Raw genomic sequence first — 23,809 nt, forward strand, 5'->3', positions numbered from 1 at the left:
CCTATCCGCTGTCCTGGCCCAAGAAGCGCTGTCCGGACCATCCGGCATCCCAGCCCAACCATCTGCCCGTGCATGGACCATCACCGCTTGGTGGCGGGGCCCACCCATCTTCTCCGGTCTCCCACACGATGATGTCGAAGTATGGATGAAGCACGAATGTTGTGAATATTGAGCCCACAACATATGCTATCTGAAGCATTCGATTCCAAATTATTTGGCCGAATCCTTACATGCCCCTAATTCACTTTGAGCTGCAAGTTTACTATTTGCCCATCCCTAGAGACTTACCTCTCCCGAATCGTGGTGTTTGAGTGAGGAGGAAACAGCATGTACTGCACCACGCAGGGTAGCAGGGAGGCTTCGGAGGAGCCCCCAGTCACCGTATTCTACAACGAAAGAAAACAGATTCGACGACAGAAATACAACTCCAACCCTCTTGTTATTAATTATAAATTAATAACGAGAGGAAAAATGAAGGATGAAGTACGGAGCAGCTGCTGAGAAATGGGATGCCGTAATCATGACAAGACTGCGCCGGTTTCACGTAAAGCCGCAAGGTGTGAAAATAATTGTTAAAAGAGTGCGTATCAGTGCTAACAACAAGAGGGGACAGAAGAGAGGACACAGAGTGCTGAACTTTCAACAATTTATTTCTTTGGAAAGTCTTCACTCTATGTACAGTTGCACACTGGTACAACAGCCATGGGTGGAACACAATGACATCGCAAAAGTACATCATGTGAACAAACCTAAGTACATCTTTATCAATGAGCATGACAGATGGTGTGCTGACACAATCATAATCATTTCTGCGCAACCTCTGCATTTTGTGAATTTGCTACAATCAGAAAATCTTCACCTGCGCCCGCACGTGCTACAATGAGCAGGGAGCCACCCTTGTTTCGACCAATCAACGTGATACAAATGTTCTTTAAACCTATCATTTAAGCAACGACCGGTTTGGCCAATGTAATATTTTCCACAGGACAAGGGTAGCTGGTAAACTACACTGCAAACACAATCTCTTAATCGCGTTGTACCAACACGCCCAGTCCTTCTGTCTTTTAAGTTTCAAGCGAAAATTAGAACTGCGTTTAAAGGCTTACCTTCATTTCAATCTCCAGGGCCATGTTCAAGATGCCCGAGCTTGAGTGAGCAAAATGAAAGCCTTCTTCCAGGCGCATCCTGTGCAAAGAATAAAAAAAAATATATATATATTTACTAGCTGCTAAGATGGAAATGAGGCCACACTAAATTTTGGTTTTTAGGACACACAAAGCAAAGATTTTATCTAGAATACCTCGAAATCAACCAAATCTTGTGTTATGGAGCCATGGGTTGGTTTTATAACATAGCCTTTTCCCTAAAGAACCTATTTCGAGTGGCACAGGCAATTTTATTTTTGCATGACTAATTCCAGTGCGCACGTATCAGAAGCAGGAAGACAGTTAACCCTCTCACTGCCAATCCCGAGACAGCTCGAGCGACTACACACACACGCGAGCCCTGCCAATCCCAAGAATATCGTTTTCACAAGACAACTCCTGTAAAAAAAATATAATGTGGCCGTGTCCCGCTGTCTACTGAGAGGACATATAAACAAATATAACTTGTAACAAAATTTCTGACAATAGACGGAGTGTCTAAATCCGAGTCAGTTCGCATCTCTTCGCCAGCGTCTCAGTCGGCGTGTACCATATGCGCAGGCTATTTGACGTATGAAAAAATTCAGGAGCTCTTGATGAATGCAGACTAAAAATAAAGTGCCTGATTAGTGGCTCCGCCTTTCTGAATTAGTGGCAAACTATTTTTTTAATTAGTTAACTGCTTGTCATCTGAATGCAATTGTTGATTTGCTTGTAATGAGTGCAACTTTTTATTTGATGAGATAATCCCCAATAAAATATTGACATCTCCTGACTGCATTTAACATGCAAAAAAAAAAAAACCGGCAGGGAGTCTGCAGCGGTACCACCCCTCCCTCCCCCTTCTCTCTCTCCCCTCCCCCCTCCCCCTCCCCCCCCCAAGAAAGCCCAGCAGTAATAGGGTTAAATTGATTCAAGCGATCTAATCTGAGAGTGCAGTAGCTTGCTTGCGCTCTTTATATTTTCTTATGCCAGTGTGAAGTTCAAGTTCACATGCTAAGGCATGAAACTCTTGCTGTACATTCAAGCAATGAAAAAGTAATAAGGTATCAAAAAGGTTAAAAGGCAAACCCATGGACGGAAAGGCTTTGCACAAGCGTGCCACTTTTGTATAACCCAATAGGCCCAGGAACAATTGCTGATCTTGTCTCATGAAATTTAATCTGTGATAAGCCCATGGTAATGGGCTTATTACCACTAAGCCTATGGTAATTTAGCTTAATTAGCTACTTAACTATGTTGTAGCATAATTCGCTACTTAATTGTTAACTAGCTTAATTAGAGTAATTTGTATAGTTAAGCTAATTGATCTACTGGAATAATGTTGATTCAGTGCTGCTACGTGATGGCTAATCGATACCCAGTCGATACTGTTTGATAAGCTAGTGGCCAAAACTTGGTTAACGAAATCACATGAACACTTCGTGCAGCCGTGTGTGGATGCGCGTATCAACTGACCTAGCAACACTTAGCAAAACTCAGAATAGCCTAGCCAAGCCAGGACCAGCTAGGTGCCCAACCGCTCTGCTGTGACCCAGCCTTGCGACAGTGCAATCTGGAGTAATTTTTATTATCCTTGTCTTAACTCAGTTATGCCTCGCTCACTTTGCCAGAGTCTTGAGGATGCGGGTGATGGCGTGCAGGGGAAGGGGTACACTGGGCAGCCGCTGCACCGTCCAGATCCATCGCCTGTGGTGAAGGTACCGGCTCAGTTGGCCGGTCGGGTCCACCACGGTGGTGATGCCGTTTCCCTTGCGCGCCGAAGAGCCGCTGGCCCCGCTGCTCGAATGCCGGTGCAGGTGCGGAGTCGTGTGCAGAAGTGGGTGCGCCAACGTCACGTCCATGAGCGCCACGATGGGGCTGAGAATGTCCTTCGGCATCTTCTCGTGCCTTGGAAAGAGGCGAAAGGACAGGCAGCAAACATTTCGGCAAATCGCGTAACTCGGTGAAGTCTACCGCTACACATTGCGCTCAGCTCTCAACACAACAGCGTTTCACTTTATCTAATTATTCCCACTTTTCCAGTGCATCATCCATGATAAGAAAAATACAGCACGCAAACAGACGGGACGAAGAAAGTTAACTCAAGCACTGACTTTCAACTGGCAATTTATTGGAACGTACAGATTATTTAAGCGTACAAAATATACATAGTGAGCGTGCACAGAGGAGATGGCAGGGAACAAAACAATGCAAACAAAAATATTCACCCTGGGGAAACTGCACACACGCCACAAAAAAAAGCGCATGTCAAGCAAACATACAGGCATGCACACTGTATTTTTCTTACAATGTATATTACCAACTAGCCCTACTTTCAGTCTTGTGTCATCCATGAATCGTACTCTGCAACTTCCTAATCTTTCTCACCGCTGTTTCGTTTATCATTATTCCATATCATTTTTCACAATTCACACCTGAAAGATGAACTCATCAGTGAGCCAGCTTATTTCTGAGGTTGGACTAATCACTGTCATAATGTTGAAGTCCCTTTTTGTCGTACTAACTTGTTTTCCGTTGCTTTCATGCCGAACACAGCCAAAGAATTTAACCACCCGCCCACCTGCGTTGTCATCACTCCGAGTGTCTCTGCATTTAAGTCCTCTGCTGAAGATCATTGTTTGAACCAGCCGCTATCAAATATGAACTGTTCTAACTACCCCTCCCTTCTGTAACACCTTTTGACATTGAAGGTGTTGAAATAATAACACCTTTTGGCATTCAAGGTATTGAAGTAATAAGTGAACAGCAATACTATAGCCTCGACAATGCCTCCCCCATCTATGTAATCCCGAATTCGAGAGAAAATTGTAGGGACAGGTTAAAGTGCAAGTTCTGGACAGTTCCACTTCGTGAACCCAAACAGAACTTGATAGGAGTGCAGCTGTCAAATATTTTAACAGGAGTGATCAGCCACTTATGCCTCGTTACCACACAAACAAAAAGCGAGCCCCGTTATCAAGTCGCAGCCTCGCAGAAATGCTGCTGCCCTGCGTGCGTGTACGTGTGCCTAGTTTAGCAGCACAACCTGAACACCGCAGCGCCTGCACCCTACCATTGGTCGAGTTTGAAAGAAACAAGCTTCGCAGTGGACGCAAAAATCAAAACGAAGCAAAGACGTCCTTCTCACAATGGCCTGCCTTTGGTCCCCGGCCTTCCAGGGATAAAGGTGGGAAGTAAACAGTTTTTAGAACACATGAGGGGTCCTCGGCCGCCATTATCGTCAAAACTCGCACGGCCGTAACACTGCACTTTTGAACAATGATGGTACAGGTCCAACTGAGTAAAAGTTGGGGCAGGCTTAGTGCTCCCCTTAGATGACTAAAGGGGGAGGGGGGGCAACCCTGCCCCTGCCCCCCCCCCTTCCCCCAGTGCGCACATCCATGTCCACAAGCCTACTTCACCTAAAGCATCCTCCAGAAGCCTGCGGGAACTTCGTGAAACACATCTACCATATTTACTCGAACCTAGGCCGGCCCGGATTCTAAGCCGACCCCCGAAATTCGCAAGGCCAGAAAAAAAAAACCTAATCGTTGTACTCGAATCTAAGCCGACCCCCCACTTTCGCACATTGTTTTTTCAAAAAAAAACATCGGCTTAGATTCGAATAAATACGGTAATATCAAAGCTGTCAATCTCTTTCCCTACACTACGCTCCCTGCATAAAGGACGGCAATGTCACCGAAGTTCTGTTTAGCAGGAGAGCACAAGCGAGCTACCTGATGAGGATTCTTTCGAGGGGCTTGCGGAAGAGGATGCAGCAACTGGCCTTGCGGTAGGTTCGTGGCCCGGGAGGTCGAATGCAGAGGCCGCCATCCGAGTGTGCGTCCTTGGCAACACGTTTGCTCAGCTCTAGGCTCAGGATCTGCTGAGTCAGGTCCTTCACAATCTGCAGTGGCAGCCAGAAAAGACATGGAGAGTCCTGACAGACAGCTCCTGCTTATCCTGACGACCTATCGGGCAAGGGTGCACAAATAAATGAACTAAAAAAAAATATCAGAGCCCTTCCACTCTGTGAAGGTGGACAAACAGCCAAACTGTGCGCTGAGGCAGGCACGGTGGTATCGCTGCAAGTTTAACACTATCGCATACAAGAAGCGTTGCACCAACAATTGTGACAACATTGCAGCACATACTTGCGTTTATTTTTCAATGTGACCAGGTTTTAGCGAATGAAACTGTTATGCATGTTCTCGCTTGGCGCTAGCCACACCTGAACGTATCGGAACATTCTCGAATGATGTTGATGGTTTTAATGTAGTATTGCCTTCCTAACGTGAAAAGCCATGTACTTTCTGAAACATTTTATTTATTTATTTACAGATACTGTCAGCCCTCACAAAGGGCTATAACAGGAGTGGAAAACAGTACATAATAACATAACAATCATTGTAGAATCAGAACATAATTAACATGTACAATCAGAACTTACAGATAAAGGGACAAAAATGAAGTACACCAAGAAACGCAATCAGATAATAAGATTAAATGCACTAGATCAAGTACAGACAAATAAAGCTTTGTTAACTACAAATGAGAATGTGATCTATGTGTTTTAAGAATAAATCTACAGATGAGCATGAAACAGCTTCTTCGCTCAAAGAATTCCAATCCTTAATGGCTCGTGGGAAGAAGCTATGCTTAAAAGAATCAGTGTAAACCGCAGGAGCACGAATGAACATTGAATGGCGATGTCTAGAAGTTTCACGACGAAGAATATCAAAATAGTCGGCATACCTTATATGAACATGATGATTAATAATCAGGTAAAGATATTTAAGTCTTTCGTATTTAGTTCGAGCCTGAATCGTGGGTAGCTCGGCTAGTGCACACAGTTGAGATGGTGAATCCGTCCAACGATATTTATTGAATATAAACCGGACTGCTAGACGCTGAATTTTTTCAATTTTCGAGATGTTGGTAACAGAGAAAGGATCCCACACAATTTTAGCATATTCTATGATGGGTCTAATAAGCGTCTTGTAGGCTAAACATTTTGTTTCTTGCGTTGCAAACGGCCCTAGCAACAGCGCCTGAATGTATGGTGACACACGTATTAAAGCCGAAGCATTTCACCCAAGAAACAGATCCTCGACAAACAACAACAGTGCTCATCGCTTTCATAGTACGACAAGCTTTTCGGTTCGCTGGGCACAGGCTCACCCAATAAAGTGGTCAATCTTTACCAGCCTGACTGCTGCGTTCATCCCTGTCACGATCACACTGACGATATCAATGATCCGAATGTCATACAAAAGAAATGTGAACTCACGGCATTGCGCTGCTCGCCTGGTGTTCCACCCAGAAAGGCAAATCGGATCACCACACAGGGCGCCTTGTAGGTCACACGAGTCACATAGAAAGACACCGGTGGCTTGTCACTTTCCCTGCAAGCGACATGCGATTCAGCATTTCATTGAAGTGAACATTTTTTAAATTGAAATGCAAGGTATCCCGCAACTTTATTTTATTTTATTTAACAATACTGTAGGCCTTTGTACAGGCCCATACAGGAAGTGGTTAGAATATGTACACTTGAGCATGGGAATAGTAAAACTGTATGAACGAGAACGTTGGATAACAAAGCAAAAATAAAACGAAGCTTAGCAAGTAACCATTCTAGCAATCAACATAAGAAACGTTGCTGCATTTGTCATACAATGTAAACAGGGTTCTAACATAATATAGTCAATAAATATCACTCTACAGAATATTGCGCAAAAAATCATCACATCTCGAGAAGCACCATACAATTACACAAGTTCCTGCAAACATTTATAGTTCAAAGTAAATGCCTATGTACAATCAAAAAAGGGTTCCAGTTTCGCGATAAATTCTTCCACAGATCGACACTCAACAATTTCATTTGGTAATGCGTTCCAAATTTCAATAGCCCATGGAAAAAATGAATATTTAAACGTGTCGCACTTGGTCTGATGCGGCCTGATGTGTTTACTGTGACATGTTCTGAAAGAGTGGCGGTGCGGAATGTCAACTGAACTGAAGGAATGTCAAGTCCTTTAGTTCTAACAATTGACAAGGCTTTTAGCGCCTCCTTGTAAAAAAATGTTAAAGAGATGTGAAGGGCAAATATGCTAAATTCTCAGTATAATAAACACAGGCGTATAAATTATCCAGTATAAAGAAGCACACCTAAAAGGCAGTTTCACTACAAGGGCGAACCAATGAATGCTATAGCGACAAAGTGGAATGTTATACGAGGTAAGGCTGGAAGCCTGTGGGGTCTGAACAGCGCCGCTCTCGGAACAAATTGACACAGCACATGCCTTCGTGCAACAAACACGTGGACCTTTATTAACAGCTTCTACATAATGGCAAGCTTGGCCGAATCTAAGAAATAACTGAAGTAACATGCCAGATAACCCAATATAATGCCAATAAAACACACAGAGAACTCACAAACAACATAACATATACAATGTACCACGAATGCAGCGTTGCCGACGTTCGACACCACGGGAGTCTGTGGGAACGAGCCACGGTATCGCACCCATGGACCTCCCAGGAAGCCGATCGTCGCCAACCATGCCAAGCTACTAAAGACGATCAGCTCCCCTCCTCATGACCATGCGTAACCTTACTCCCGCCAGGCGGCGCCACCTCGGGAGCACAGCGCTAACTCTTGCTCGGCAGCACTGAAGCTAACTACGATGTGCAGGCGAAATGAGGCGAAAACGACTTTACAGGGGGTATGAGCACCCCCACAAAGTTCACTCCTCTAGCATGTGACCGTGTGTAACTCAACAAAATGCTAGCATAAGGAAACGTGACCGCTGGAGCGAAAGAAGCAGCCTTAGCACTGTCTATTGCTTCAACACAATGTGAGTGGTGAGCACATGGCACATGTGAGCAGTCTGCTGATCCCCGTCAAGATAGGGCATGCGCAACTGCATCCGGAAGCTCCAAGCCCGCAGTTCCTGCCAGAGCCATACAGCCTCTCCTCCAGAACCCCCCCAAGACGGCCAGCGCCGTGATCATCGGCTGCCCTTGCACACATTCACTCACACATAGAATGTAAAACACGCAGGGCAACGTTATTGTCCTTTGACTTTATACGAAACCTCAACGCCGTCACCGACGCCGACGGCAACGACAAAACGTGCCCGGATTGTCCATATAGTTGCTACTGCAATAATTTGAGGGGTCATGCTTCAATTCAATACAATATTTTCCCGATATAATAAAACTGAAAATGTGATATTCAATATAGTGTTGGTTAATAGCAAAGCGAATTTTTCACTGCACAGCTATAAATGTACAGCTCGGACCACTTATAATGCAACCACTTAGAGTGCAGGACCAGCTATGATAAGGTTTTTTCCAACTCCTATTTAGCCTCCCATAGAGCTCCGTGTGTACGCATACCGCTTACTGTGCAGTCCCCTGAGATGAGAGACCGGCTGTAATGCCGTTACCGAAAAATTCTCAGAGAAGCGATGGAGAGAGCGCACGTCTCAGCGGAGGTGCACCAGCCGGGGAGAGAGCAACGACGACGTTATGGAGGAGGAAGGGAGACGTGGAACGAACAAATGAAGAGCAAGGGCGAAGGGGGGGGGTTTACATTTGTCTTGCGCTAAGTTTGGGGTGCGATCATTATGCAGAGAAAAAAATTAAATTTTGACAAATAATTTCCCGCACAAGCATTTAGAGACTGGGTTGCTAAGCAGGACTGGACGGGATTCAAGCAGGCCAGTGTTGAATGGACGCAGTGCATGATCGGGGTGCATAGTGGGAGAGGGGAAGGCACTTTCTTGGAACGGCATGGCAATTTGAAATCGTCACTGAAATTGGAAGGGCCGCTTGCTCAGAATTTGAGGATAAATGACAGTTGCTAGACACAGATGGCGGCGTACAACGCCGCTACCGGCAGCCACAGTAGCGAGCCCTTAACAGCCTGCAGTGTAATATGTTGAATACGTTGTTGCATAGCAATACGCCACAGAACTGTTTCCGCAGTAGTAGTACCTGCAGTAGTAGTGTATCTGCAGTGTAGTAGTACAGTAGACTCCCGCTAAAACGAACTCTAAGGGATCGCGGTCATCTGTTCGTCTTATCAGAAGTTCGGCTTATCAGAAGTGCCCCAAAAAAGAGACATGCTAACATGCCAAGTGCATCCAAATATGTTACTTGAAAACACTGAACCGGGTAGACTTACAATGGGTGCAAAAAGACAAGAAAAAGAATTTATTTGGCTCATCTAGATAAAAACTATGCCTTCAAGCAGAGTATTTAGACGAATCTTACGAGCACCCGATTTCGCGTGTTCAAAAATAAAAATGCTCATGAAGATATGTGCTACCACATTTACATGATAAAACTGTAACACGCTCCTATGTTCACGATTAGAAAAAAAAATTAAGAGACAAGAACAATTTTTCTTCAAAGAACGTAAAATTTATTGTCCTGGCAGTTCCTTTTCTTCCGTGAGCCTGTTTTGCTGGCTCTAAGATCACTTCTGGATACGCCTCGGTCGCGTGTTGTTGCCTTGACAAAGTCATTTTACGCTGAGTTGCTTAAGAAAGTCTGCAAGGTTTTCTTCGAGGTCCAGATATTTTCCGTTTTCGGCCCGTAGTAACTTTTCCTGATCGACGTGCAGCTGAAGACATCCCATCAGGCTACTCACGGTCACAAGCCTCGTGCACAGCGAGAAAGACACAACGCAGCATTATTCAGTGTGCAAAATAGCCTTCTTTTGCCATACACTTCTGTAATCAAAATGGCTCATCACAATTTGCGCTTCACTGGGAACAGATACAACGCGCGCGAACCAATGCGAACCGACCACAAAATGTGCTCGGCCGCCACTGTGTGATGGTGATGACAATGCACCTGACCCCTCTGCGGAGAACGTAGTTTCGGTTTCGTACTCGATTGTAAGCCCCTCTGACCACGGCGGAGGTGCCCCAAGCTCTTGTATTTTCCTGTTCTCCTTTGTACTCCAGCTGGGAAACTGAAGAACGGGGGGGGAGGGGGGTGGGGGAATACAAAAGGACGCATTGGCTTGGGGGTCCCAGTTGTAAATTCCCCTACTCTTTTTGTTGCTTTCTTTGCTGATAAAGCCCGCACGTCCCCCACCCACAGGGTGGGGGTGGGGGGGATACCGGATTTATCCGCTGACCGTTCTTTTTCGTTTATATCGCGCCTTTCGCGTCGCGATTTGCTTTGCGTCATTGCTACGGGCAGCCCTTTTTTTTTTTGCTTTTTCTCGTTCGCCTGAATGCCCCACCAAGACTGCAGTGTTTGTTTCGCAGAATCGCCAGTGTTGTCGATCACCGCGAAAGTTCGTCTTAACAGAAGAGTACAGTTGGGTGGTTCGTCTTAAGAGATTTTTTTTTGCACTGAGTCTATGGGAAACCAAACAAACGGTCCCGTGTTGTTCAGCATAAGCGAGAATTCATCTTAACCAAGTTCGTCTTAACGGGAGTTCACTGTACGTCACAAATCTGTATCCGCAGCTTTTCTTTATTCTTTTATTGTATGCTGAATTGCATGCAAATGTTACTGAGTGTTTCCGATACTGTTTTGCATTTTTTTGTGGCAGATCCACTGTGTCGTTTATTTGTCTTTTTTTGCTGTATTAACTGGTTTTTCATGAGGTACCCATTTTACATCTTGACCTTATTTCCTCAAATTTCAGCTTTTTTTTTTTTACTGAAATAGCGCGCGACTGTACACAATGCTGCCTCGTCTTGTTCTTCCTTTCATGTGTCTTCTTTGAAGTACACTTATACCCCATTATAACAAATAACTTCGTTATATCCGAAAATTCGTTATAAGCGTATATTCAAACCACTGTATCTATAACCAAGGCTATGCTTCACTTACTTCGTTGTAACTGATAATTCGTTATATCTGTGTTCGTAATATCAAGGTTTCAGTTAGATCAGAGCCGTATATTCCTTCGGAGAGTTCGGCGGAGGGGCGGAGCCAACAACCATCCAAATTTAGCGGCGACGCTGTCCGCCATTTTGTGTCGCGGCACTGTAAGCTCGCGTTGGCGTGCGCCCGCAACGCTCCGTCTCTGGCGAACCCTTTCTTCAGCGAGTTAAGGGGTTGATATACTGCAGCGTAACGTCGACGCGCGCACACGCTCGGCACAGTGACGCTACGCTAACAAACGTGCAGCACTCTATAGACCTTTCCAGCGGCAACCTCAAACCAGCGAGCCGCACGCCGATTTTCGCCGCCTGGTGACGAGAGTAGCAGGCTTCTGGGCAACGCCCCCTTCCCCTGGGCTGTTGCTGGAGAGTGTTCACCATTCACGTTGTGTAGTGGCTCTTCGATGCGTGCGCTATTTTGGTGTTATTAATTGAACATTGAAATGTCGTTCAAGAACAGTCTATCAACAGGGCATCATTGCGTTGTTTACGGCTGCAGTTATAACCAAAAGAAGATGAACGCAGCAAGAAAAGAGCTCTGCGGCACGCACGTGTTGCAAGAGGAGTGCGGCTGCAACGTGTATTTGCTGCATCGGTTTCCCGCTGACGCCGATTTGAAAAGACAGTGGGTCGCCACAGTCAATAGAAAAGGTTTTGTGCCCTCGACGTCATCACGTGTATGTCCAGCGCAATTTGTGGACGGCAAGCGCAGCGATCTAACCCCGTGCCGATGCTTCGCCTCGGAGTTCAATAGGTAAAAAATTATGTCAGGGGCTCTCACAGCCCACTCCCGCATGTCGTCCAGCCATTCATTCACCATGTTAGGATGGTCATGGCTCCTGCCATCTGGAAAAAAAGTTAACAGAAGGGTTATTGATTTCCTCGGATGGGTAACAATTAGCGTGAATATATTATTTTTCACAGAAAGTGGAAAATAATAAATGCAAGTAGAGCAACGACACCTCATGTAAGTGCAGGTTTTATTTGCGACCACGTAATTATAGGTACACGAGTATTTTCACATTTCGTCCTCATGAACATGCGATCGGCGTGATAGATACCTGAACCCGTGTCTACGAGCTCAGCGCGACAGCTTACCTCCTAAGATACAACGACTGCTCACAACGATAAGTCCACACTAGCATAATGCTCGCACGAAAACAATGAACGGTGATTTTGCTCGACCCACATCTATACATTTACGATCCGTCCATCGAGATTGCAGACAGTCGCATGCCTCCCTTAGGCACTGAGCTCAACTATTGCGATCCTAATTGTAGGAGCCACACGCCATTAATAATTTCTGATGGCAACAAAAAAATCTGACCGCGGATCTCGGCCTCATGCGACAGCATATCGCGGCGTGTTAATAGCGATGTTTCTCGATTAGCTTCAATATACCGCTGACTTTTAGCACGTTGAAAAACAGGACAAGCACGATGTCAATAAAGTACAGCTACAGCGAACTGTTATCACGCAGAAACTGCGAGCGCTCGCCTTCAAGTACAGCGTAATTGCGCTGCAACATTTAGTGCAGCTAGGTGAACAATTTTCTGGCAACGGCACGGGTATGCAGCGTTGTAGTAGTAGCATTTGACGAGCAACAAGTGCAGTTTCATCGTGCTCGCTGTGAGAATTCTCACTATAACGTTGTAGTGAACATTAACGCGGTGACATAAATCAGAAACATGTTGAGTGGTCTTACCTCCTAAGTCGACGGGCTCCTTAGACGCACCACCAGCCATCAGAATGTGAACACGGCCGTACAGCGCGCACCGTTCATACACAAGTACCTCAAATCGCAAAACACTCGATGCCGACCGTCTTGTCAGTTAGGAAAGCTCAGAGAGTCACAAAAGAACCGAACTAACGTCTCCGCAAAGCTTTCACAGAACTAAAACAAACGTTTGACGACACACGATGCGACGAATGTATGCGTCTCGACGGAAAGACCGGAGAGCAAACAGCCCAAGATGGCGCCGCCGCCAGACGTCGCTAGCGGTGGCACTATGGCGGCGTCCAAGAGCGCCTCAGTGGAAAGGTGTATAGTCCAACGCGCGATGCGACTGACGCGCCCAGCGTCCGTCAACGCGCCCCGGCTGCAGCCGGCGCGAGATGCGACATGCTGCATTCCACGCCGGCGACGTTATCCAGACTGAACTGCGTCTGTGTCTCTACGTGAAGAAGGGACGCCAAGTGCGCTCAATTGCGCATGCGTCAAGGCGACGTAGTGCGTCGCGCAAGTGGGAGTATAGAGTGCTCTGTTTTCGCGTCAACGTAACGTGACGAACCTAGCGTCGCCAACTCCCACCGCCGCGGGCTGACGCGAACGCACGTCGGAGTATAACAGAGCCTTTAGAGCAGCCTACTGCACTGCAAGCCCCCATTGCGACGTCCGTGCAGGTCCACGATGTTCCACGCAGCCGACACGTGCACGAACAGCAGCAAACACACCAGGTCGGTCACAGAGGAAGCATAAATGCCGACAGCGACGTCACGGGTACAGCATCACGAGAAACCTCGGCACGAAATGGCGTCGGCGGCGCGGAAGCGCGCTGTTGCCAGACTGGCGGCGAGATCAAAAGAGCGCCAAACTCTCCCAAAGGAATATACGGCTCTGAGTTAGATGCTTCGCCAGTACTGTTTGTATGCCCACTCCTGTATGAGCCTTTGGCTTACAGTATTAATAAATAAATAAATAAAGACAACGGGACCACCCTCACCCGAGGAAGGTGACGTAGGAGTGTCCGTCGGCCAGCACAAAGCTGGAGCGATCCCGGAGTAGGGCCAACAGGCGGTGCAGGGCCTGGCGACATTGGACAGAGTCGTAGCGGCCGCTGCTGTTGGGCTGCTGCAGGTGCTTGGGCAGCGGCAGGTCAGTGCTCCAGAAGCATGCCCACGCGGTGCATGTGCATCCAACGCTGCCTGTGTAGAGAGAAGACAGCCTCAGCCAGTGGATCACTGCTCTGAATCAGTCACGTGTGCAATTCAGAAAACTTACTGCGACCAGACAGACTTGCCTTCGAGCGTTTTCGAAAGCTAAAAGACAGAACAAGAGCCGCAATGCGGCATCTTTCTTTTATTTAGTACACGCTGGAGGAAATGAGTTAGAAGAAACGGAAAGAGTGCAGGCATTGATTTTTCGCCGGTAACAAGAGTATGATGTGGATAGACAATGAAGTTATAAGGAATATTAACTGTTCTTTTAAAATAAATGTCAAAATGACAAGAGAAAGTGAAATCAAAGTGAAGGAAACAACAATCTGCTGCTGAGTGGAGTTCTGTCATTAAAAATTAGGCAAGACCGGCCAAGTCACTGATTTTTACATAGAACATTCAGCCCCGGATAGTCACGTATGAGCTAACCATTCTTGGTAAAAGATTAGAAAGTCAGGGGCATTGTTACTAACTCACTGAAAACTATCCATACATTTGGTGTGCTGCTCTTTGGCAAAGCTGATAATCTTCAGCACCTACTGCACTGCAAAGAACTGCCATCAAGCGCAGCTTACAGTGATCAAAGTTCTGGTTCACCGGCACTATAACACTGCTTGCTAACTGCTGTAGTGGGCGGTGCAGTCCCACAGTGCTGGCCCTGAGTGCTGGCCAATAGAAACCAAGCACAGCTCGCGTGGCACTGTCATGTTTCTCATTCTCTCCTCTTCTAGCGGCAGCAATGTCTCGGACCAGGATGGCAGTTCACACACTACAACGCAGTGATAAAACCCAAGGTGGGCAACAATCAAGGAGAAGCGAAGTGGGCAACCACGCAAGTGAGAAGAAAAAGGTCTTGACACCAGGGAATGCATAGAGGGCAAAGTTCCCAGGTAAAATTTGAGAGGTGGAGAACTTTGCCTTAAAATGTCACTTCATTGTAGCGAGGCACGCACTGTCGTGAAGCCACACTTCCAGGCAAGATTTGCTTGTACCACGCATCTTGACCTTATTGTACAGATTTTGAAATCTTTGGCGTGGATTACACATACAAAAATTATTCATCAATTGTGCACTTCGGTACGCCAAGCTATAGCCATTTAATACTAGCACGAACCTAATTGGTCAAAGAAAAAAAAGCAAGCCCTCAAATCAACTCCAACTAAAGCCACAGTTGCCCCAGCTGGCAAAGCAATCGGGAGGTGATCAAAACACCAAGCAGGGAACTTACCAGATGCTGATGTCCAACATGCACACTGGTTTCCAGAAGGTCACGAAAGGTGCATATGCACTGTTGTTCTTCACACTGCAAAACAATAGAAATAAGCAGTCATATCGCTGCCCTGTGCACCGTGTCTGCATGAAACGTGCAAGGCAGGTCCATTACATTGTGACCCTTCAGCATGAGCTTCTGCAACTAAGTTGCACTCAACTGATCAGCTGACTCATTAGGAAGACAGGCTGTGCACAGGTGTGCTTTCATGACAGTGATGTCGTCAGAAAATGATGCCCCAATTCCAATTATGCCTTGGAAACCAGTCCACACAAACATTTTCTCGGTCTCCCTGCATAGTGTGACGAACTTGTTCAATTTTTCAGGACAGCTCACGAAATTTGCCGCATAAATGCGAGCAGTTTCATAGAGATACTGTGCTGAAAAATTGTGCATGAAGTGCTGAGCTGAAAAGAACCATAAACACCGTTTGTGTGAGCAGCTCTCCGGGTCACTTCCCTCAATGTCAAGTAGTCCACAGTAGTCTTCGTGTGTTCCTCATGTGGTTGCGAGAATATGGTGATGGTGCCACATCCGTTGAAATAGTTTTCTAGGATTGTGCGAGTAGTAAATTTTAGGTTCGAAGTGAATTTGAAGCGAATAGTGATTTTGTCGAATAATTTTTAATCGAATTCGAACAGTATATATCACATATTATAAAGAAAAATGAGCATATTTGTCATGACCCAATTAACTTGCACAATATTTTTTTAAAATTGAAACAAGGCATGTGCAAATGTCATTCTTTTTGGTTCAAAGGAAGTCGAAGCAACTTTGAATAGTATTTGCCTTTTGGTAGAACGCAAGTCATAATCTGTAAAATATTTTACGTTTTAAAATTTACTATATTTAGAGCATATAAGCTGGTATAACAAGCTTTTAAACTTAAAAGAAATGATGGATCGATATGAGGGTAATATGTTTATTTAACCTTGAAGTGGGGCTTCGCGGCAGTGCGGATTTCTCCTGGAAAGGTGTATTCACAATATAGCACCCCTCTACTGCAGTGAAACCACCTTTACAGGGAGGTTACATGCAGACTAATATACACCTATTCGTTCATTTCGAATACCTCAAAATTTCCGATAATTTAAATTCGAATCGAAGCGAATTCGAATACTGCAATATTCGTTCGAATATTCAAAGTGCTCAAATATTCGCACAAGCCTAGAGTTTTCACAAGGCACGAGAATTCAAGCCGTGCAATGTGCACCAGAAGTTTTGCAGAGAAAGCTTCGAACCTCGTGAAGGAGGATAAAGAGTTGTAAAGGGAACAAGTAGCATGACTCGGCACTCACTTGGAGGAGAGGACCGGATGTCCAGAGGCGTTGGGAGGCATCACAAAGACTGGAACACCATTGCGGAAGCTCTCGGGCACCGAGTAATACACCGGGTTCTGGTTGAACGAGTGAAGGTGCACCAGAAGCTGGTCCGTGCTCGAGATGCTGCAGAAAACACAAGTTCTGCTGTACTGCTTCCACCAATCGCTACTTTTTCTTTTTTTTCAGCAATTATTCTTTTCTTCTTTTTCCATTACAAACTGCAACACACAGCTTTATACAATGAAAATATGGTTTCCAAGTGTTACGCACTTTCTTTTTTTAATATCTCACAACTTTAAAAAGAGAATTTCCATATATCAAAATAAAGAGATGTCAAAGAGAGAACTAATTTCTTGCATTAATAAGTTACTACTTCACAACACCAAAAACAGCGCTATTGCAGTGAGAAGACGCTTCGCAAGACATAAAACACACAAAAAGAAAACACAGATGGCCACATAGCATTGAAGCGCCCGCACCAACTCGCCATGATTGCAGAGATTTGGACAGTGCCTGTCAGATAAAAAAGAACTATCTTTATGAGTGAAAAGTAATTACATTGTGCTCTAAGGAAGAAAGAGACTTAATTAACACAGCTAGACTGAGAAAATTTTATTGAGCCAATCTGGCCAAAATACAAAAATAAAGAGACTCAAATCTGTGACTCCATAACCAACATTAACATAGTGCACTTAGGTATCGACGCAAAATTCAGAAATGAAGCTCTGACCTAAATTCTTTCTTGCAAGAATTAACCCATGATTGTGAAATTGACGATAATAGAGCTCTCAAATAAAATTGATCAACCTAAATTGATTTTGTGATTCTCTTTAGTGTCCCTTTAACTGAAAAACACTTTTTCTTTTCTGGGATAGCACACTGATGACAAGTGACTGGAAGTTCTTCGGGACTGCACGTTCCCTGCCCATTATGATGCGTGCAAAATTGTCTACAGAGTCTGTCTGCAAAGTAATGAGACTGGGTCTGGTAAAAAGAATTTACAGATCCGATCGGTGCATATTACTGAAATTCGTGAATATAGTCTCCTTGGACATCGATACACCACTTACGTTATTTTGATGCTGCAAACGCTCCCTGACTGTCAGCTGCCGTGATCTCTTCCAGAGTCCTAGTGGCAGCCCGTTTGATTGTGGGAACACTGTCTAAGCGGCGAGCTTTCAGGCTTCTATAGTTGGGAACGGGAAGAAGTCCGCGGGGCTCACATCAGGGCTGTATCAGGGCTACATCAGGCGTGTTGTAATCGGTGTATCGACGCCCAAGGAAACTATTTTGAAGGTTTTAAACAATATGTACCAATTGGATCAATAAATTCTTTTTACCAGACCCAGTCTCATTACTTTGCAGACAGACCCTGTATAAGAAAATGCTACAAGGCAATGGTGGCCGCACTCACTTCTTGAGTGCATTCCAGTACTGCTGGGCCACCATGAGGCGAAAGGGGCTACGAGTCTTGTTGGGCTTGAAGTACTCGCACGTGACGTCGTGAAGGAAGTCGTAGCTGGCCTCCACGCACACCTCGAACTTGCAGCCAGCCCGCTGCTTGGGCTGCGAGCCGCTCCCCGGCGAATCCCGACTGCAGAAATTCACGGCAGGCCTCTTTCAGCTTTCCGTAACTCCGTAGCTTAATTACGTCTGAATGCGAGCCCGTTAGTTTGTATCCATAAGTAAAACAGTGCAAAGGAAACACGGACAATTAAACACAGGATTAGCACTTGGAAGTTGACAAAGGACTGATAATAATAATATCTGGGGTTTAACGTCCCAAAACCACCATATGATTATGAGAGACGCCGTAGTGGAGGGCTCCGGAAATTTCGACCACCTGGGGTTCTTTAACGTGCACCTAAATCTAAGTACACGGGCCTCAAACATTTTCGCCTCCATCGAAAATGCAGCCGCGGCGGCCGGGATTCAACCCCGCGGACCAAGGACTGAGCGCTAGTCCTGTGTCTACATATACGTGTTCTCTTTGCACTTCTTTACCTATGGATACCTAACTCGTTTAATCGAACTCGCCACCTACATAGCAATGCTCCTGACATACAGGCAATGTAACACTTCAATGATAATAAAATGCTTATCACCTGTAACAGGTCACACATTATACGTTAACGAGATTTGCGACAGCCAATTTGGTTCAATAAGGTAAGAGGAGGTGCTGCCAGACTGTCGTTCACACAAATGAGAAGCTGCACGAATCAGTCGATGAACGATGAACACTTAGCTTGTCTTGGTTATGAGCTGTGCAATACGTCTTGTTCACCAAACATGAAGATACTATCAGGTATACATGTTTTTTACATGCATATTCATTTAACTTTGAATCTGGTTAAAAGCTTTAAAAGCTGAAACTTGAGCTGAAGCGAATATTTATTAGCACAATATGTGACTGAATATTCAAGAATATCGAACATCCACACAAGCCGAGACATTAGAATCTGCCAACGAATTATCATGTTAGCTAAGGCACAGCACCAAAACGCCACTGCCTTAAAAATATTGTACGCAATAAAAAGAAATTCTGAAGAAAAGATTCATATTGCACGACTCACTTCTTGCTTGAAGACTGCCACGGAACCATGACGACATACTCGATATTAACATCGAACTTCCACGGAAGCACCAGCTTGATTTCCAGTTCTCCTGCAGAAAAGTCGCACAAGAAAAAGTTCCCTGCAAACTACTGTCGCTTTATGAGCGGCAAAGGAATTTACCACAAGAAAAGGATGTAGAAATAGAACCCTATGCAACCGGATATACTGTTATCTGTCTCCAATTTTACTGTTTTCTGCACAATGACTGAATCTTGGCACTGAAGCACTTGATGACTTACTACTATAAAATTGACATAGTTAAAAAAAGAAAACAGGAATTAAAGCAGTAGGTAATCCTAAACCTCATTAAAATGAAATAACCCTTTGAAGGTCAAATTTTTTTGCAAAATGCAAATGGGTATTTTCCTTTATTGCTGACTTCAATTCCTCAGACAATTCTATTTAAGAAACAAATTGTCTAAAATTTTTTTGCGTGACCGTAAAGTGACAAAGAATCATTTTTGTTGTTACATACACATGGTTTATTCGTGAGTAACATCAAGGAAAATCCTAAAAAAACACTTATACAATTTTTCATAAATAAATATTATGCGTTGTATTAAACACAGCTCACAGATATACAAAAATAAGCACACCAGAGTACTTTTTCGGTAAAAAATGTTCTTGCTCTAACAATAACAATCGCCGCGCATGCTTCCGAGATGTCGCTCCTTTATCATCACCTGAGTCTGAACTCGCAAGTAAATCCTCGTCTGACAAACTGACATCCAATGAATCAGATTACGATTCAGCACTTGGGGAATAGTCCACATCGGAAGAATCGCCACTCGACTCACTAGTAGCAGAGCAACCGGCGCGCACTTCCATAGCGTAAGCGAACTGCATGAGTGAGCGTACGGAAAAAAACTCTATGGTTGTGCGCCCGTCCGGAAAGCAAAACAAGTGAAACAGCTATAATAATCCTTCGACTTATCATCATCGAGATGGAGTTAGTTTTTTCAGAGTCCCCAAAACAGGAAACGCAACCACGGCGGTATCATTTGTGTAATTTAGCGTCACATGGAAACAGATGTAATCACGCCCCAAGGAGCAACAAACGAGAGAGTAACAAGCGGTTACCCTTTGAGAGATTAGAAACCGGAGAGCCATCAGCGTTGTGGGCGCAAGAAACGATAAGCACCCGAAGGACAAAACCGAAACCAGCCGCACCGCGTGGCGCACACTCGGATGTGCAAGCGAAAGCCGGCGCACCGCTTTGAAAAGAAAATAACATAACAACGGAGAGACATCGGCGTATTCCCAAAGTATGGCAGCACATGCCAAGCAAGAGAAATAGCCGAAAAAGGTGCGCATTTTAAACATACAGGCAATGATGTACATGTACGGTGTAAACCCCCTTGGTGCCTGTTAGGTGATGCCATACGTGTATGGCGTAAACCCTCAGAGGGTTAACAATACATTGAATATAACAAACTAAACAAAGTTACCCTTGAAATTACCGTAGATATACATGCATTTGAAACCTCATTTTAATTAAGTAAAATTGACCTGTCAATGGATATGACGAAATAAAATACAAGAGGGACATACAATTACACATACGGAGGTCCCGAAGAAACAACCATTGGGGGGACCTCCTAACAAGAAATAAACGGGGCTTAGAAGAATCTTGGCAAACAGTGAGTCATATTTTATACAATTTCTCGAGCGATTCATCGGCAAAACCAAAGATCCCCATGATTTTGGGCCGACTATGGTGTTTGTGTTCCAAAGTGACTCAGGCTATGAGAAATGGCCGCTTTGCTCGGAACCAGTATGTCATTCACCAAAAAAGCACACAAAAATTGCCACTTAATGGCCCCGTATGGAGAGTGAATATCCACTGGGTCGTTCTCAGGCATAGGGCAAATGCAGCTGCCGCAGAGCCAACTGACCTTTGGCGGTGGAGATGCTTCGCAGGGCGTAGCCTTCACGGAGCTTGCAGGAGAGGACGCTCGACAGCGACGTGTTGAGGCTGCCATCAGAGCTTTTCTTGCGCAGCTGCGGCGCGCTACCTGGGTTCAGCTCAAACGCAGTGTTGCCCCTGCAAGAAGCCAAATGAGAAAGCATTTTACTTGAAAGCATTTGAACAAACGTTACAGAACGTTGAACTTCTGTGCGTGAAATCCCAGCTTGAAATCAACTTACTTGCAAATGTTCAACTAACATAACTCACATTCAAATGGGTTTAGAACATCTATTTTTGTTTTACTGCATACAGTACTGATTCCAGACTTTTGTGATACGCTGATTCACTTTGTAACTCCCTCAGTTTAGCAAAAAATCTTGCTCCCCAAAGGCACATGGAATATTCTGTATTTTGATAACTACACACTGTACTAGAAAATCAATTGCACATTTTAAATCGGCACACAAACATATATAAACTCGGCAAGTTTCATCAATATCAATCAAGAATATTTTTTCTTTTTAATTTAAACGGCAGTGTCCCCCCCTGAAAGGAGCTCACTATGAAAGGGAAAGGTCTTACTGCAGAGGCTTTCCACGCAAAGCACTGTAGCAAGCTGTCATGTGAATCACTGTTCTGGCGTCGCGAAGTGCACCAAAAAGACGAAAAATGCCGAGACAGAATAACGCATTAGTTTTTTGTATTTTTGAAGGCTGTTTTGGGGTCCTTTAAAAAATAGGGCGTGCAACCGCGTGGTTAGAGTAGCTTGAAGTGTACTGCCCGCTTTTAACACATGACAACAAAAATTCGTTGTACCACCGGTTGCTGCCACCTCGCGCGGGACCCCCTTCAAGAGTGTGGGCGGGGGCGCCAAGAAACCTCACCGCACTGACACTATCTCATCTAAGTTGCACATATGTTACTGCAAGCGTAGCGCTGTTGTCAGCGTACTGCGCGCTTTTAACGGCAGAGCTCGTTAAGCCGGCCGTAATCTGTCCAACGCGAACAGAAAATAACTCCGCGCCGCAATGGCGTCACCGTGCATTGCCTAGCAACCGGTTACATAGCTGTGCGCCTGCTTCGCTAGCCCATACACTGTTTCCGCGCACCAGCCCGCCTTGCTGGAACATACGAGTGCAAACCGCCTCAGTCGAGCCAGACGTGACGACACAACAAACTTTGTATGCGTTTCCTTTGTTCTGTATTTAAAGCCTGCGCCAAGGTGGCAGCGCACGGTGCCAGACCACAGACATTGGGAGAACCAGAAAGAAGGGTTTCGCACAGCCGTATGAGGAAGCCTCCTTACCGGCAGTCGCGGCGCGCTGCCAAGCGAGACTGCTGGACTCGACTCATTTAAGTATTCCACAACGTACTACGGCCGAAATGGCAAAAGGCGACTGCTGGACTCGACTGGAACTTAGCATCACCTGGCATTACTTTGCATAACTTCGATCTCTTCATATGGCCGGAACCAGCTATGAACCAATCAGCTCCACTGCATCTTTAGCCTTGCACCACTAAGGCAAGCTACACCCGCTTTTTTTTTATTTATTGAGGAACGACACAAATGTTGCTTTCCCCGCAATGTCCGCATGAAGTCACAGAGCGTACGAAGGTCACTTCGCTCGCTGTTCAAACAGAAATAAGTAACAACTGGGACAGTTCACGCTCGTCCTGTGTGTACCTTGTTCGTTCGCTTCGTACGTCCTGCTTTATGTTTGAGCAGTGTGCTTCAAGCGTCGAGCTGTGACGACATGATAGTTCGCGCTCCTCCTGTGTGCAATTCTTTTCGTGCGTCCTTTGGGCTCGAGCGATGCGCTGGCAATTTCGTAGCTGCTTCTCCGTTCTTCGCGTTACATTCCAATTTATTGCTATCGCATTTCATTGCTGCGCCATTGCTGCGTAAATTCTGTGAACTTTTTTGCTGGGGTTCATCACTATCTACAACACAGAGGAGATTTATGGCAGCATTCCATGTGGATGCCTTCATTTACAACCACCACCCGTCGCACAGGAGAACATGCTTGGGTCCATCTTATGCATCTGCAGATGTGCCCACTTTGCTTGGTATCTCCCTGGCTGCGGTTTGGAATAATCATGTTCAACTCAGCCTTTTTTTTTCCCCACTGAATGCTGATTGTGGGAATCAAAATTCTTGCTTTTGAGGCTGTTTGTGGAGCAGTTCTGCGCAGTTTTGTGCATTTTTGTGCTTTTGGGCAGCTTGGCGCAGGAAAACGAAATTTTATTCAAAATGCGCAATAGTGCAGCTGTCTCCCCCCCCCCCCCCCCCGAACATTATGCATCCATATTTCTCAAGCTACATTGCCTAAGATATTTAAAAGTTATTTGTCATGAACTGGGCGAGTTGGCTGAAATGAATGTACTTGAACAACAGTGCAAAAGACAGTGCGTGTATATGTAACAAGCGTTGTTCTTCTCTTTCTTGGTCCGTCTTCTGCGCTGCGTTCAAATGGCACGCTATCTGTAATGCATGTTACACATTGCTTTAGAACACAGCATGTCATTTCTACTTCAAAAGTAGACGTCTGTTGCTGAACATAGGTCGGCAAAAAATCTGGAGCTCACTCAGACTCACTCACGAAACATATCTTACCCTCAGGGCTCACTCGGACTCAGACGCACACAACTTTTCCTCATCCGGACTCACTCGGACTCAGACTCACTATAATTTTTCTCAACTGGACTCACTCG

General features: G+C 45.3%; 2 protein-coding genes across 2 annotated transcripts in view; both read right to left on the reverse strand.

The window, feature by feature from the left end:
• LOC119405229 (KICSTOR complex protein SZT2-like) overlaps nucleotides 1-21,229 on the reverse strand; it is a 229,536-nt gene extending 208,307 nt beyond the window's left edge. The window contains 12 exon segments of the mRNA XM_049419447.1: nucleotides 289-386; nucleotides 1,107-1,185; nucleotides 2,751-3,035; nucleotides 4,865-5,034; nucleotides 6,418-6,532; nucleotides 13,768-13,922; nucleotides 13,924-13,969; nucleotides 15,210-15,284; nucleotides 16,550-16,696; nucleotides 17,988-18,167; nucleotides 19,147-19,237; nucleotides 21,084-21,229. Coding sequence (XP_049275404.1) covers nucleotides 289-386; nucleotides 1,107-1,185; nucleotides 2,751-3,035; nucleotides 4,865-5,034; nucleotides 6,418-6,532; nucleotides 13,768-13,922; nucleotides 13,924-13,969; nucleotides 15,210-15,284; nucleotides 16,550-16,696; nucleotides 17,988-18,167; nucleotides 19,147-19,175 — 1,379 coding nt within the window. The 5' untranslated portion in view covers nucleotides 19,176-19,237; nucleotides 21,084-21,229.
• Nucleotides 21,043-23,809, reverse strand: part of LOC119405231 (KICSTOR complex protein SZT2) — a 62,795-nt gene continuing 60,028 nt past the window's right edge. The window contains exon 11 of the mRNA XM_049419448.1: nucleotides 21,043-21,232. Coding sequence (XP_049275405.1) covers nucleotides 21,043-21,232 — 190 coding nt within the window. The remainder of the gene's footprint in view (nucleotides 21,233-23,809) is intronic.

Source organism: Rhipicephalus sanguineus, chromosome 9, assembly GCF_013339695.2.
Source record: "Rhipicephalus sanguineus isolate Rsan-2018 chromosome 9, BIME_Rsan_1.4, whole genome shotgun sequence".
Taxonomy (NCBI): Eukaryota; Metazoa; Arthropoda; class Arachnida; order Ixodida; family Ixodidae; genus Rhipicephalus; species Rhipicephalus sanguineus.